At 39.7% G+C, this 13,083-nt stretch overlaps 1 protein-coding gene across 1 annotated transcript in view; it reads left to right on the top strand.

The window, feature by feature from the left end:
- Positions 1 to 378: 378 nt before the first annotated feature.
- GRIK1 (glutamate ionotropic receptor kainate type subunit 1) overlaps positions 379 to 13,083 on the top strand; it is a 465,170-nt gene continuing 452,465 nt past the window's right edge. The window contains exon 1 of the mRNA XM_052636330.1: positions 379 to 496. Coding sequence (XP_052492290.1) covers positions 379 to 496 — 118 coding nt within the window. The remainder of the gene's footprint in view (positions 497 to 13,083) is intronic.

The following is a 13,083-nucleotide window of genomic DNA, read 5'->3' on the forward strand; positions in this document are numbered from 1 at the left end:
CCCCACTTTCTCATCTGACCCGAGGACGAATGAGGGAGACGCTCCGGAGAATTGGGGCAGCAACTTTCCCCGGCTGGTCTCTCGGCTCCGGGAGCAGTCGCGCGCGGCTTCTCCGAGACCCGCGGCCCATGGAGGAGGAGGACGAGGAACGGTGATGGGCTAGCGGCAGAAGCCAGGAGCCCAACGCGAGCCCAGCGTCGCCCGCCGGCTCCGCCATCCCACGCCGGTTCCCTTGAGCTCTTTCCGCCAGGGGAGCGCGCTGGGTACCACCGCGTTAGCATCCCAGGGAGGATGAGGCAGCGACCCGAGCCCAGCGGGCAGCATCTCCAGGGCGAGCGGCGGCGGCTGGGTCTCGGCATGAATTAAGAAGCCAGGAAGATGGAGCGCCGCACACTCCTCGCCCAGCCCAGGCTGAGGACCAGGGACGCCGGCTGGACGCTTCTCTATTTCCTCGGCTCCGTCCTCCCCCAGACCGCCCCGCAAGTACTCCGGATCGGTGAGTGAACCCCGCGGGGCGGGGGAGCGCTCCAGGCGGCCCGCTTCGGGGACGCGGTGGCTCCCCGCGGCCGGCGCGGGCGCCGCGGGGTCCCAGGGCGAGGGAGGGCGCGTCGGTCCGGGGGGGCAGGAGCTGGGGGCTGGTGGAGGTCAGCGCCCACCCGAGGCTCCGGGAAAGAAGAAGCCGCGTCACCGCTTCCTTCCTGGCCAGTGCCGGGCTTCCCCGCCAGGTACAGTTGGCAGGTTTCTTTTTTTTTTTAATCCGGGCTTCAGGAACGCGGGCAAGAGCGCCAGCGATCCAGGTTCGCCTGGACCAGCTCGCTACTCTGAGTGTGGGGGGCTGCAGACGGTCGGTTTGGGCCCGGAGATGCACTTCTTCTCTGCGCCTCGGTGGGCATCGCGCTGCCCAGATGCACGCCCGGGGAGTCCTGGCAACCGAGTCTTTGGGTACCCGCGGGATGCCCAGATCTCAGGAGTCGAAATGGGGACCACCAGGAATGCGGGGACTTCCCTGCGTCTGCTCACCCCGATCCTCCAAGTTTCCTTACTTAAGTTGGGTTGTTGCTCAAGGAGTCGCCAAAACCTGGAGGGTTCCGTTCGAGTGGGGCAGAGTTGGGATTTGACTTCTGGCTGAGGGTTCGAGAGTCAGGAGGACCGTCGAGTTAGCGCCGCGAGCCGGCCCCTAAGTTTTCCACCCTCTCCCCAGTCTGCCCCACCTGCGTGCCACTGAGCACGATCCAGACCCGTTAGGGTAAGTCGCTGGAAGACTCTGGACTTTCATCTCAAGGGGGGATAAAAGGAGACTGGAAGACTGAGGATAGGGACCCCGGGGGCCCCCTAAGGAGGGTGAGATGACAACAGGGGAGAGAGGGATCTTTGCTAGTGTGTGGACTCAGGGACCTAAACACACAACACCCGCCACCAAGGTCTGGTCTGTGAAGGCACAGAGCGATTTCCGAGGGGCTTTTTTGAGTTGAAAAAGCTCGTTGACTACTTTAATGCTCTCCCTGGCACACTAAAGCCAATTTCTATTCCTTTAGTTCTCAGTTGGTCCTCTCCCCCCAACCCACTGGGCTTCTTAAAGACCCAGTGAAGGCGGAGAGCCACAGGTGAAGTCTTGACACCACGCGGGGCTCCCAGCTTTTCCAGTTTCTCACTGTAGGCACCAAGACTGAGGCCTTCACCTTGGAGGGCTTCTAACTTATACCTTTTCCAGGAACTGACTGAACGTGTGCATGGAACCATCCAGGGCACTCTTTCAGAATGCCACTAAAGTGGCTGAAATTGTTCAATAACTTTTATTAATTCTGACCTGCAATGAAGGCATCTCTTTTCAAAGATTCAGAACCTAGTTCCTGTCACTGAATATCCCCATTGAAAATTAAAAAAAAAAGGAAGTTTACTATTTTGAAATGCATTTTCTCTAGGCACATGGGCTCTGTTTTTCAAGCACAGAAAAGATTTCAAATACATTTACCACAGATATCTTTCTCTAAAACATGATAATGCACATTTTAATGGATGATTTAGACTGTTCATTTAAGAAGTCCCAAAGGATTCCTCTACCAAAAGTACCACTCCCAGCTAAAATATTCTTCACCTTAGTTTTGTTTTAACCTTAAATTTTTTAAATCTTTTTTTCTCTTTTATTTATTTTTTTGGGGGAGGGGGATGCAATCAACTCTATACACTGTAGGGTTGTTCACTCCTGTGAACAACACAGCATAAACAATGAGTGTGTTACGATTTCCAGTGTTCATTAACTTAATTTGTATTTTGCATATATTTTATATATCTTTAAAAAGACAAATTTAGACACTCTAGAATAAGGTATACCAGCCAACAGTTCCCCTTCCTGTACAATAATCTTAAGAAATAACTTTCCTCTCCTATATCACCCAAATCTAAAGGAATTTCAGGAGGGGATGTGAAAGTATGTTAGGACATATCTATTCACAGATCTGATTATTTACCTAAGCTCCAAGGAATCACACTCATCCATTTAAATTAGTTTTCAGAGTTAAAACAACCCAACGTGATTCACCAACCTTAAAATATATGCTGCACGATAATGCGATTTTCTTTTTCTGAATGGGAACCAAAATGCATAAAGTGAAATAGCTAGCCCGGTGCTGTTTATGTGCAGGACACACATCTTACTTCTTCTGGCTCCTTTGTGACCTGTGCTTGGCATGAACACCACCCTGTAGGCACCTAAGGACCATGCTTACTTTTAAATGCACATTTCGGCACCATGGAAACTAGCTTTAGCTCAGTGGAAACCTGCCTCTCTACAGTGAGTTTCTTATGTCAGTCAAGTCCAACAGTGAATATGAAATATCAAAGGAGTTGGGGACTGAGCCACTGTGTGTATGTTGAGAAAAGGAAAGAGAAAAATGAAAACACACTATTTTTCACTTCTTATCTTTCCTTCCTCTTTTCAACAAACCACTAACCATCTAATCAACCAATTTACCAACCAACCAATCAACCAAAAGGGACACTTGATCAGTAACTTGCATTAGTATTACAAGTGTTCCAATAACTTGAAATATCCCCAAGTGAAACATAGATGTCTGGCACTTTGCACTGTGAGAACGCACTTAATCTTGGATGAATTAATTACACATCTACTTTTCTTGCAAGAGTGTTTGCTTAAACTTCAGCCATTGAGAAAAAAAAGTGAATGAAAGGGATAAAATTTAACAGAAAATTCATGCATCCTAAGAATTAGAGAGGTTTTGAGTGTGTATTACGCATGGTTTTCATGCATATTGTGGATGTCTGTTGAAAAGTTTACCATCTTGCAACACAATTTATATAAGGGGCGTTCTATAGGGCAAAGAGGTCCTAAGCATTACTCTTAACTATACTTCAGAGGTTCCACAACAGCCAGCATGGAGGAGAAATAATGGCTGGAGGCAGGGAGTTCTCTAGAACATGCTGGGGTTATTCCTGTCTTTCTGTCTCACACCCCAGTGTTTGTCAACAGCCAGTTAAACACACACACATGCTTCAGTCACAGACATCTCTGTTACATAGCCAGATAACCAATAGTTAGACATGGGTTTAGGGACCTGAGTAGATGGTGGGTACCACCAGTAGTGGACAAAAAAAAAGAAAGAAAACAATTCTATATGCATATGTAATTTCTGGGACAGATGTATCATATTTCTAATAACAAAAGTAACAGGATTAAATATTTGCATAGTATATTTTAATGTATCATCTCAACCTACTCATTCACAGAGGTGGTGGTTAAAGCTTAGCATTTAAGAGTTAAGAGTTGGGCCACCAGACTTTCTGACACATGGTTGTTATCAGACAGCACAGGCTTGGGTCCCACCTCTAAGACTTACTAGAAATGTGTCTCAGCAAGACCTTCTCTCTCACAGGCTTTTGTTCGCATCTGAAAAATCAAATTAAAGCAATTGCAACCTCACAATGTCATTGGTAAAAGTACAGAAAATAGATAAGGAAAGGGATTTAAGCAGTCTATGGATTTATTAGTTGCTTTGTAATTGTTTTTAATTTTTAAATTTGTTAAATGAAATTTTATTTTTTTGCTCATTCATTTTTGGTTGTGCTGGGTCTTCATTGCCGCGTGGGCTTTTCCCTAGTTGCAGTGCGCGGGCTTCTCATTGTGGTGGCTTCTCTGATTGTGGCTCTTAGCCTCCAGAGCACAGGCTCAGTAGTTTGTGGTGCACAGGATTAATTTCTCTGCACCATGTGGGATCTTCCCAGATCAGGGATCAAACCCATGTCTCCTGCGTCAGCAGGCAGATTCTTTACCACTAAGCCACCAGGGAAGTCCTTTTGAACTTTTTAAAAATTATTATCATTGAAATTTGCTTTCTAAACAGGGACTTAACAAGTAGTGTGGTATATGTTTATGACACTTAATATTTCTGAGCCCGTATCTCTTTACCTGTGAATTTGTAGTAATGATATCTACTTTTCCTATTTCACAGGGAAGGATCAAATAAACTGTTTTTTGTTATTTGCAAGCAAACCACTATAGAAATACGGTGTATTACTATTATGTAATTAAATATAGTATACAAAGAGAAATACTGTGGAATATGTGAATAGAATGGACATTTACATGGCAATATTATTGTTCAAATGTTTTTATCTCCTTAAGAGAGATCTAGATGTATTTTATTTCAACCATCAAGTTGACAATAGCATTATTTTTAAAATATTTAATCATAAATATCCCCAAAGTTCAAAGTAACACTGCATATTCATATTTTTGCTGAAGTGTACAAAAGCTCACAACTTTATTCTGCCGTCACAAAATGAATTATTTGTCATTTTAATATTCATTCTTCACTCAACAGACAAATATTTATTGCATGCTTCCTCACCTATGAGCTGGGCTTCCCTGGTAGCTCAGATGGTAAAGAATCCCCCTGCAATGTGGGAGACCTGGGTTGGATCCCTGGATTGGGAAGATCCCCTGGAGGAGGGCATGGCAACCCACTCCAGTATCCTTGCCGGGAGAATCCCCACGGACAGAGGTACCTGGCAGGCTACAGTCCTTGGGGTCGCAAAGAGTCGGATACGACTGAGCAACTAAGCACACACCCCTGTGAGCCAGACACACGCAGGGCATGCCACAGTGAACAAAATGCATCTGGCTCTTTGATTCTTATATTCTAATGGTTTACAGTGTATGTCACCACGGAAAATTTTCACAAGGCCTTCAATGAAGACGCTTTTAATGTTTTAATGTCAGATATTATTCTTGGAGAGTTCTCCATTCATCTGCTGTCAGTTTATTATATCCATGGCGTAGTCCACATGGAATAAGTCCAAGCCTTCAAATGCACAGAGGACAGACAGAGTGGATTCATGCTGCCAAACCTGGAGCAGAAATCCCTGCCTCTGTTTAGGAAAATCTATTTGGCCCTGAGGTAGACTTCACCCTGAGAAAGCATGCTGATGTCATCATTGACTTTAAAACTCCACTGACCCTGGGAGAAAAATCTGGAGGAGAAGCTATCTGATAGAGGATAAAAAGGGAGTCTCTGGATAATGTGAACGTATCTCTGCAAATGAGCAGATCTTTTGCCTTACTATTTTATCTGCATAAATCCTTTTTCTTTAATATTGATTTTCAAGGTCTAATAGATTTTGCAGGTCTAATATATATACTGTGTAAACCTGACTTGTAGGACTTTTCCTATATGGCTTTTAATCTCCAGTTTTGAGAAGGCTTTGCCTAACTTTGTGGCTTTGCCTAAGTTCCAGTGCTGGTTAGTAGAAATACTGGGCTTTGGAGCCAGACATTCCAATCTCAAGTTTCAAGCCCCTCGCATTAAATTATACTGTATTATAGATGGACTTGTGCATGTCAGTTACACAACAGTTCAAGCTGAAGTCAAAATATCAGAGAAACAAACTGTTGCTGTTAGTCATTCAGTAATAACTACGTAAAGCAAAGTTAATGTGATTTATATTTGAGTATACTTTAGACATTTATTAAAAAGGAATGCTGATATTATCATTGGACTCCCCATCATTTCTCAATAAGAAGAAGTTCAGGAAGATAATCTGGTTGGAGGGGAACCTTGTGGCCTAATATCTAGCCAACACACTATTTTTAATGAGACTGTACAAGCAATTGAAACGGCTTTCAGGGGAGATTGATTGATAGATAGTAGTGGTGGTGAATTATCCTATGGCCTCTTAATCCTCTTTTGTTGTTTCACAGATAATTATCCATAGAAAATGTAACATGTTTTATCTATATGCTGAAATTTTCCAGAAATTATTTCAGCTCAAAGAAAGAATGGTGGAGAACTACAAGTGGGAGGGAAGTCATATTTCTAACTGGCATTTTCTAATTGGTCTCAAGAAAATTACTAATGTATTGTGTTAGTTATAGAAGGATAAATAATAATAACAAACTCATGGATTTATTGCAAAGAAGAAAAGTGATATCATATGTGAAATGTATGACTTGTATTAGGGTTAACGCAGGTACCTCCTCAGCTTGATCTTTCTTTTGGTTAATGAACAGGGAAGGAGTTTCATACTGAAGAATTATTGACTTGTCTCATTAAGTAAGCATGGGGAAATGCTCTCCTTTAAAGATTCATGGGGCAGGTTTATATATTAAAGGTTGTTTGTAATTCTGCACAAAGAATTCTGTTTTGTTGTTGTTGTTTAATATGGTATCTCCCACGGTTTAATCATCAGAAGACCCTTACTTAAATCACAACCATTAAGGTCCTACTGAAGTCATGCTGCCAAGAACATGTTTAAGGAAACACTGGACATTAAGACCATTGAACTGTCAGTATATACATCAAAACTCATGTGACCACACATCCTACTGCTTCTTCAGTCTTACCCAAATTCTGCCCACTTCTTACTTCAGAATATCTTTTTAAAAAGCTTTAAGAATAGATTTAAAATGTTTAGATTGTTCTGTATTATGAAGAAAACATGTTTGAAAACTACATTGCCCATTCTGAAAGTATATAATTTTTATTAGCTTAAAATGTGATATGGGGCCATTCTGCTATTTTTGTTTTTACTAGGCTTACTTCTTTAGCATTGTTTTAAATGGAAAAAATATATCAGTTTTATAATATACTTTCTAAGAATATAATTTGTAGTAAGTTAAAGTTCTTTTTATATTTAAACTCAAACTATATACTTTTTAAATGTGTATCTGAGATTTTCAGTGATAAATTTTCATAGAGAAATGCAAACATTTAAATAAAAAGTAATGCACACCAGCTACATAAACTAAATTTCTCATCTTGATTTTCTATTGAGATCAAGTTGTCATATCAAACTGGAAAAACCTAAACTCTAATTACATTAACATTCTAATATTAGTAATTGCAAGTCAAATGGAAAGCTCAGGTTTACCCTGAGGGGGAAAAAGTAAAGAGGTAAAAATATGCTATTTTGTATTTATGTAACTTGTAAGCTACTAAAAAATAAAAATCCTTATGTGACTTGGGTGATATTTTACTCTCTTTTTGTTCTTTTTCAAAATTTGAGGGTTTTTAAAATGTAATTTTATACAATGTTAACATATTTATTAAATACAAGATAAGATTTATTAAATACAAGGTGTACTTAAGAAACAATGACATTGACTACATTAAGAGTAAATTTTTATTAACCATAAAACTATCTCACAAAAATACCATACAGCAGTAAAAGCACTTTCTTTTAACCTCTAAATTATTTTGCTATATTATTAGGTGCCTTAGTTGGCTGAATACTTTTGAAAGACTAGCCTATCTTACGTCTTTTGATAAATTACTAGTTAACTGCTGTTCTGTTTGGGGAAAAGCAAAACACAAAATAAAATAACATATAAAAACCTATTAACACTAAAGTTCTGACTGAAAAATGTTTCAAAAGGAATTCACCAATGTATGTTTTATACTAGAATTTATTTTTATTTAATAGAAATCTAGTGATTAATTATTACTCTTGTCATCAGTTATCAATTTGGAAACTGGCAGTTCACTATCACTTATTTTTTTCTTAAATATGCAAAGTGAAAACTATGTTAAAATGCATTATTTGTTTCACTGAGCAAGTCAAAGATTATAGACTATATTAGGGTGAAACATGTACTGTATTTGATCGATTAAAACTCAACTCATAAGTGGGTTGGTATTCACATACAGTGTTTTTTAGCTCTGTCAGCTGAGAAGGCCTATAGACAATGACACTCCAATAGCAACGAACACAATGGGCACCCAGGCATCCTTGTGGACATGGACACTTTTGGGGCTGAAGGAAAAATACACAAGATGGTCATGGAGTATCTTGTAATACCAGAGAAATAAGTGGTCCAAAAACCCCATTGATGGGAGTGTGTTAAGGTACATAGGTATCAAGTACTGGGGTCCCAAGGTCAAAAATGGAATAATTTGAGCAAAAATTGTTTAAAGTAGTATTGGGTTATAACCAAAGTATAAAATAAATGACCTTGAGTTCATACTGATAGAAATAAATGATTAAAAAATGGGGGAGAAAAGACATATCTCTGAAACAAATGAGCCAAGTGATCAAGGTCAGTGTTACTAGGGATAAATCATATTGATACTATCTACCTTTGATGTGATAAAGCAAATGGCACTTTTCTTATCTGGGTTTCATCTCCAAAATTCAGATCCCCACTCTAAACATGAGAAAAATGTCAGATCAATAGCAAAAGAAGGCATTTTACAAAATATGTGGCCAATACTTGCCAACACTTTCAAGGTCATGATAAACAAAATCTGAGAAATTGTCACAGCCAAGAGAAGTCTAAGGAGACATGATAAATAAATGTGATTGGATGTTCTGAATGAGATCCTGGAAGGAAAAAAGGATATTAGGTGAAAACGAAGGACATTGGAATAAAAATGCATACTATTCTACTTAATAATAGTGTATCAATAGTGTTTCACTAATTTTAAACACACCATGCTCATATAAAGTTGTGAATAATAAGAAAAACTAGATGTGGAGTATGAGAATTTCTCGGAATGTAAGTCTAAAACTGTTCTAAAAAATATGTACAGTCTATTAAAAAAAAAAACAAAAAAACACCAAATCCTCAACGCATATCAAGATCTCTTCTGCTATAACTGTTCCTACCTACTCAGTAGTACAGAAAAGTCTGTAACTAATTGCAACAAGGAAAACAGAAAACCTACTGTAAATTCCATAGAATATGCCACATAGTTTTCTAGAGTACCATTAAAATAAATACAACAGAATATAATATCAGAAAAATCATTAAGGAAATAAACTTTATATAAAAATTGCTACTGATAAAATGTGATGGTTGTATGTCTTCTTTAGAATTCTACTTTGGGTTTACAGAAAATCAGACATTAGCTGTTTCTATTAGCATCTAGGTTTTCAGCAATTATGTACTTTTTGTACTTAATTAAACAAAATTTAACTTTGAATACTGATTCAAGCATTGTGGCATACTCTGCTAGAGGCTTTAAGCGTGGATGTCTTAGAATGAATTCTCATAGCAAACCATTTGCATGGTTCCTTTTCTTAGCAAAATTGTCTAAATATGTCCTTAAAAATCAATACTTAATTCCCAGGGCCAGTACTTTATAATTCAAATTGGGAAAAGGATGGCAAAAATCAAATGTTTTTCTTTTTCATTGTGAAGACTCGATTACAACTTTTAAAGCTTTTCTTTTTTAAAGATTTAAACCTCTTAACTGTTGGATTGCATACTTTGGGGAACCATAAACAGAAGCTGCATTCTGATGACCTGCCTATCTTTATATTGTATAAGATGTTACTGTATTTCATCTCCTAAAAACGGACTAGTCAGAGAGCTCTATCTTTTGAGTCTAAAGGGCAATATTCATTTACCTTTTAATTCTGGGCAGTGTGTGTTTCTTTTAATTCAGGATATATTTGAACTCGAGGCCTGTTTTTATACAAGCTTACCGAATTGGCAAGAACCTTTATAAATAATTGTAAATCGACTAAATCAACAGGAAGGAATGGTTAAGAAAGGAATAGTTGAAGCTCAAGAAAGAAGGCTCTATTAAATGTAAACCTTATGGTAAAATGTAGGTCTTAAAATGAAAACTGCTTAGGAAGTAGTGTATGATTTTACAAATCTTGGATTGGGAATGTTTACATTTCATCCTTGCTTATAGATAACTAAAAGAATTAAGGCAGAAAAAGAAAGTCTATTTGTTTTGTGAATATGGTGAATTACAGGTGAATTTTTTTTCATTTAGATTACTATTACCTGTCCTTGCCTAATTTAAAAATGAATGGTTAAAGTCACCATTCTGTACTTTCTAGATTATTCTAGCAGTCCCTTTACATGTGGTTTGACAGAGTGCAAAGCACACAGAAATGAGAATATTTCCAGTTCTAGTGATTGTTAGCTTGGCCATGTCTCCTAACCTTTAAATAAGCCCATTTCCTTGGTTGAGGAAGCTGGTGGTAAACAAAGTACATGGGTGCAGTGGTTAACCCCACCCTCATCCTCAATTCCCTCTACAACGTTGGTTCTGCTTTATTGTCATTGGTTTGAACTGAGAAACCACATGAAGATATGCAACACCTTTGTACTTAGCATTTACAGCCACGGCATCACATGTGTGGAAATGGAACTTTGTTCATTTCCCTGAAATTAAATTTGACTAGGCACACAAGCCCCTGTATCCACCAGGACCACATCAAGGTTTCACTTTCAATTTAAAATGTCAATTTCAAGAGTTTTCCTTTCTTCCTTTTCTCTACATAGACCAGAGACCACTCCCTGTCCTTCAGGGAGATGAGTTTGCTGTTGTTTGTCCATGACATCCACCGCGATATGACGGTTCTGTCTGAACCGCAATCGGAGAGCCCACCGTGGTTCACTTTCACCCTTTGAGACCCAGCGGTTCTCTATCTGGTTTCTGAAGTGGGCTGTTTACCCAGCACTTCATTAAGGAGAAATCCATGGTTCACATAGCAGCAATCAGCCTCAAGTTATCTCCAGGCCCCAGTTATTATATCAGGCCCTTTCTGTTCAAGCACACAATGCCTCCATCTCCATTTTCATTTATGCGCCTTGAACAGCAAAACGTGCAGATTATACTCACAGAGGACACAACTGTATGTGGATCTAGGCCCTCCCCAGATCCCAGGGGTTCTACCGACTGCCTGTCTCAACTCTAAGTTTCCATCCTTCAAAGAGGGAAAACAGATCTGGATTCTTAGGGTGCCACACATTTATCTCAACTCTTATGTTGAATTTAAGCACTAGGGTGACTTTTAAAAATATGTTTAAACTATGGTTTGAAACTATTTTTAAAACTATGTTTAAACTATATTTTATAGCTGTTTCAAAAATCAAGATAACAAAAGACGCAACAATGAAAGCAAACTTTATACATTTCAGTTTTCTGCATTTTGCAAAAGAAAGTCTAGGTTTTTAAGGCCTCTCTAATTATTATATGATATGTGTTATATCATAATTATATAATTAGTATATACTATATGTATTGCATATACATATCCACACATTATCACATATATTATACATATTACTATATATAATATACATATAGTCATATATAAATGCCTAAATATATATTAAAATTCCAGTTTATGTTTTTCTCTATGCTTTGTTTATTTGACCTGGAGAAATATCATGTATGAAGCTAATTACTGCATTTCAAAATAACTTGGGAACGGTAATGGTGATGTGCTGTGCTGTGCTTAGTTGCTCAGTCGTGTCTGACTCTTTGTGACCCCATGGACTGTAGCCTGCTAGGCTCCTCTGTTCAGGGGGATTCTCCAGGCAAGAATACCAGAGTGGGTTGCATACCCTCTCCTCCAAGAGATCTTCCCAGACAAGGATGAACCCAGGTCTCCTGCATTGCAGGTGAATTCTTTACCATCTGAGTCACCAGGGAAGCCCAAGAATACTGGAGTGGATAACGTATCCCTTCTCCAGGGGAACATCCCAACCCAGAAATTGACCTGGGGTTTCTTGCATTTCAGGGGATTCTTTACCAACTGAGCTACCAGGAAAGCCCCAAGCGTGATAAACACCCTGTTTATGACTGGTGGCGGTGGGAGACAGAGAGAAAAGTAGAGAGGGGGGCATAGGGATCACGACCATGACAAATGTTCTCAGGCTACAAGGGCTTTTGAAACATCTGTTCAGTGACCTATGGGAATATCCCTATTGGTCAGATTGAACATCAAGATTTAATGACATCAAGGTGGTGCTAGTGGTAAAGAATCTGCCTGCCAATTCAGGAGATACAAGAGACTCAGATTTGGTCCCTGAGTCGGGAAGCTTTCCTGCAGTAGGTAATGACAACCCATTCCAGTATTCTTGCCCGAAAATTCCCATGGGCAGAGGAGCCTGGCGGGCTACAGCCACGGTGTTGCAAAGAGTTGGACGCAACTGAGCACAGGGCCCAATTAACACAATAGTGCCAATAATACTTTTGCTACATCTAGGATCATTTGTCAGAAAAGAATCCATATTAAGCTACAAAATAAATATCTTAAGGAAGAAAATGATTTGGTAGGGAACAACCCAAAAAGTTGTAAAGAATTGGTTATTACTAGTTTAATATATCAGAGAAGGCAGTAGCACCCCGCTCCAGTACTCTTGCCTGGAAAATCCCATGGACGGAGGAGCCTGGTGGGCTGCAGTCCATGGGGTCACTAAGAGTCAGACATGACTGAGCAACTTCACTTTCACTTTTCACTTTCATGCACTGGAGAAGGAAACGGCAGCCCACTCCAGTGTTCTTGCCTGGAGAATCCCAGGGATGGGGGAGCCTGGTGGGCTGCTGTCTATGGGGTTGCACAGAGCCGGACACGACTGAAGCGACTTAGCAGCAGCAGCAGTTTAATATATGCAGCATCCTCTTCCAGGAGTGCTACATAGCCAAAAGGTAAACGGAAATCAGACTCAGAAGTTCCTTTCAACAGGCTATAAAAAGCATATAAATATAAAAATATTTTTCATGTGACATATATACAAATAAAATTCATATACATACATGTATAGATACATTTAAAATAATAGTACTTAAGACAAGGCAGAGACTTCAAAGACCATAACACCCA

This window comes from Budorcas taxicolor, chromosome 1 (assembly GCF_023091745.1).
Source record: "Budorcas taxicolor isolate Tak-1 chromosome 1, Takin1.1, whole genome shotgun sequence".
Classification (NCBI taxonomy): domain Eukaryota; kingdom Metazoa; phylum Chordata; class Mammalia; order Artiodactyla; family Bovidae; genus Budorcas; species Budorcas taxicolor.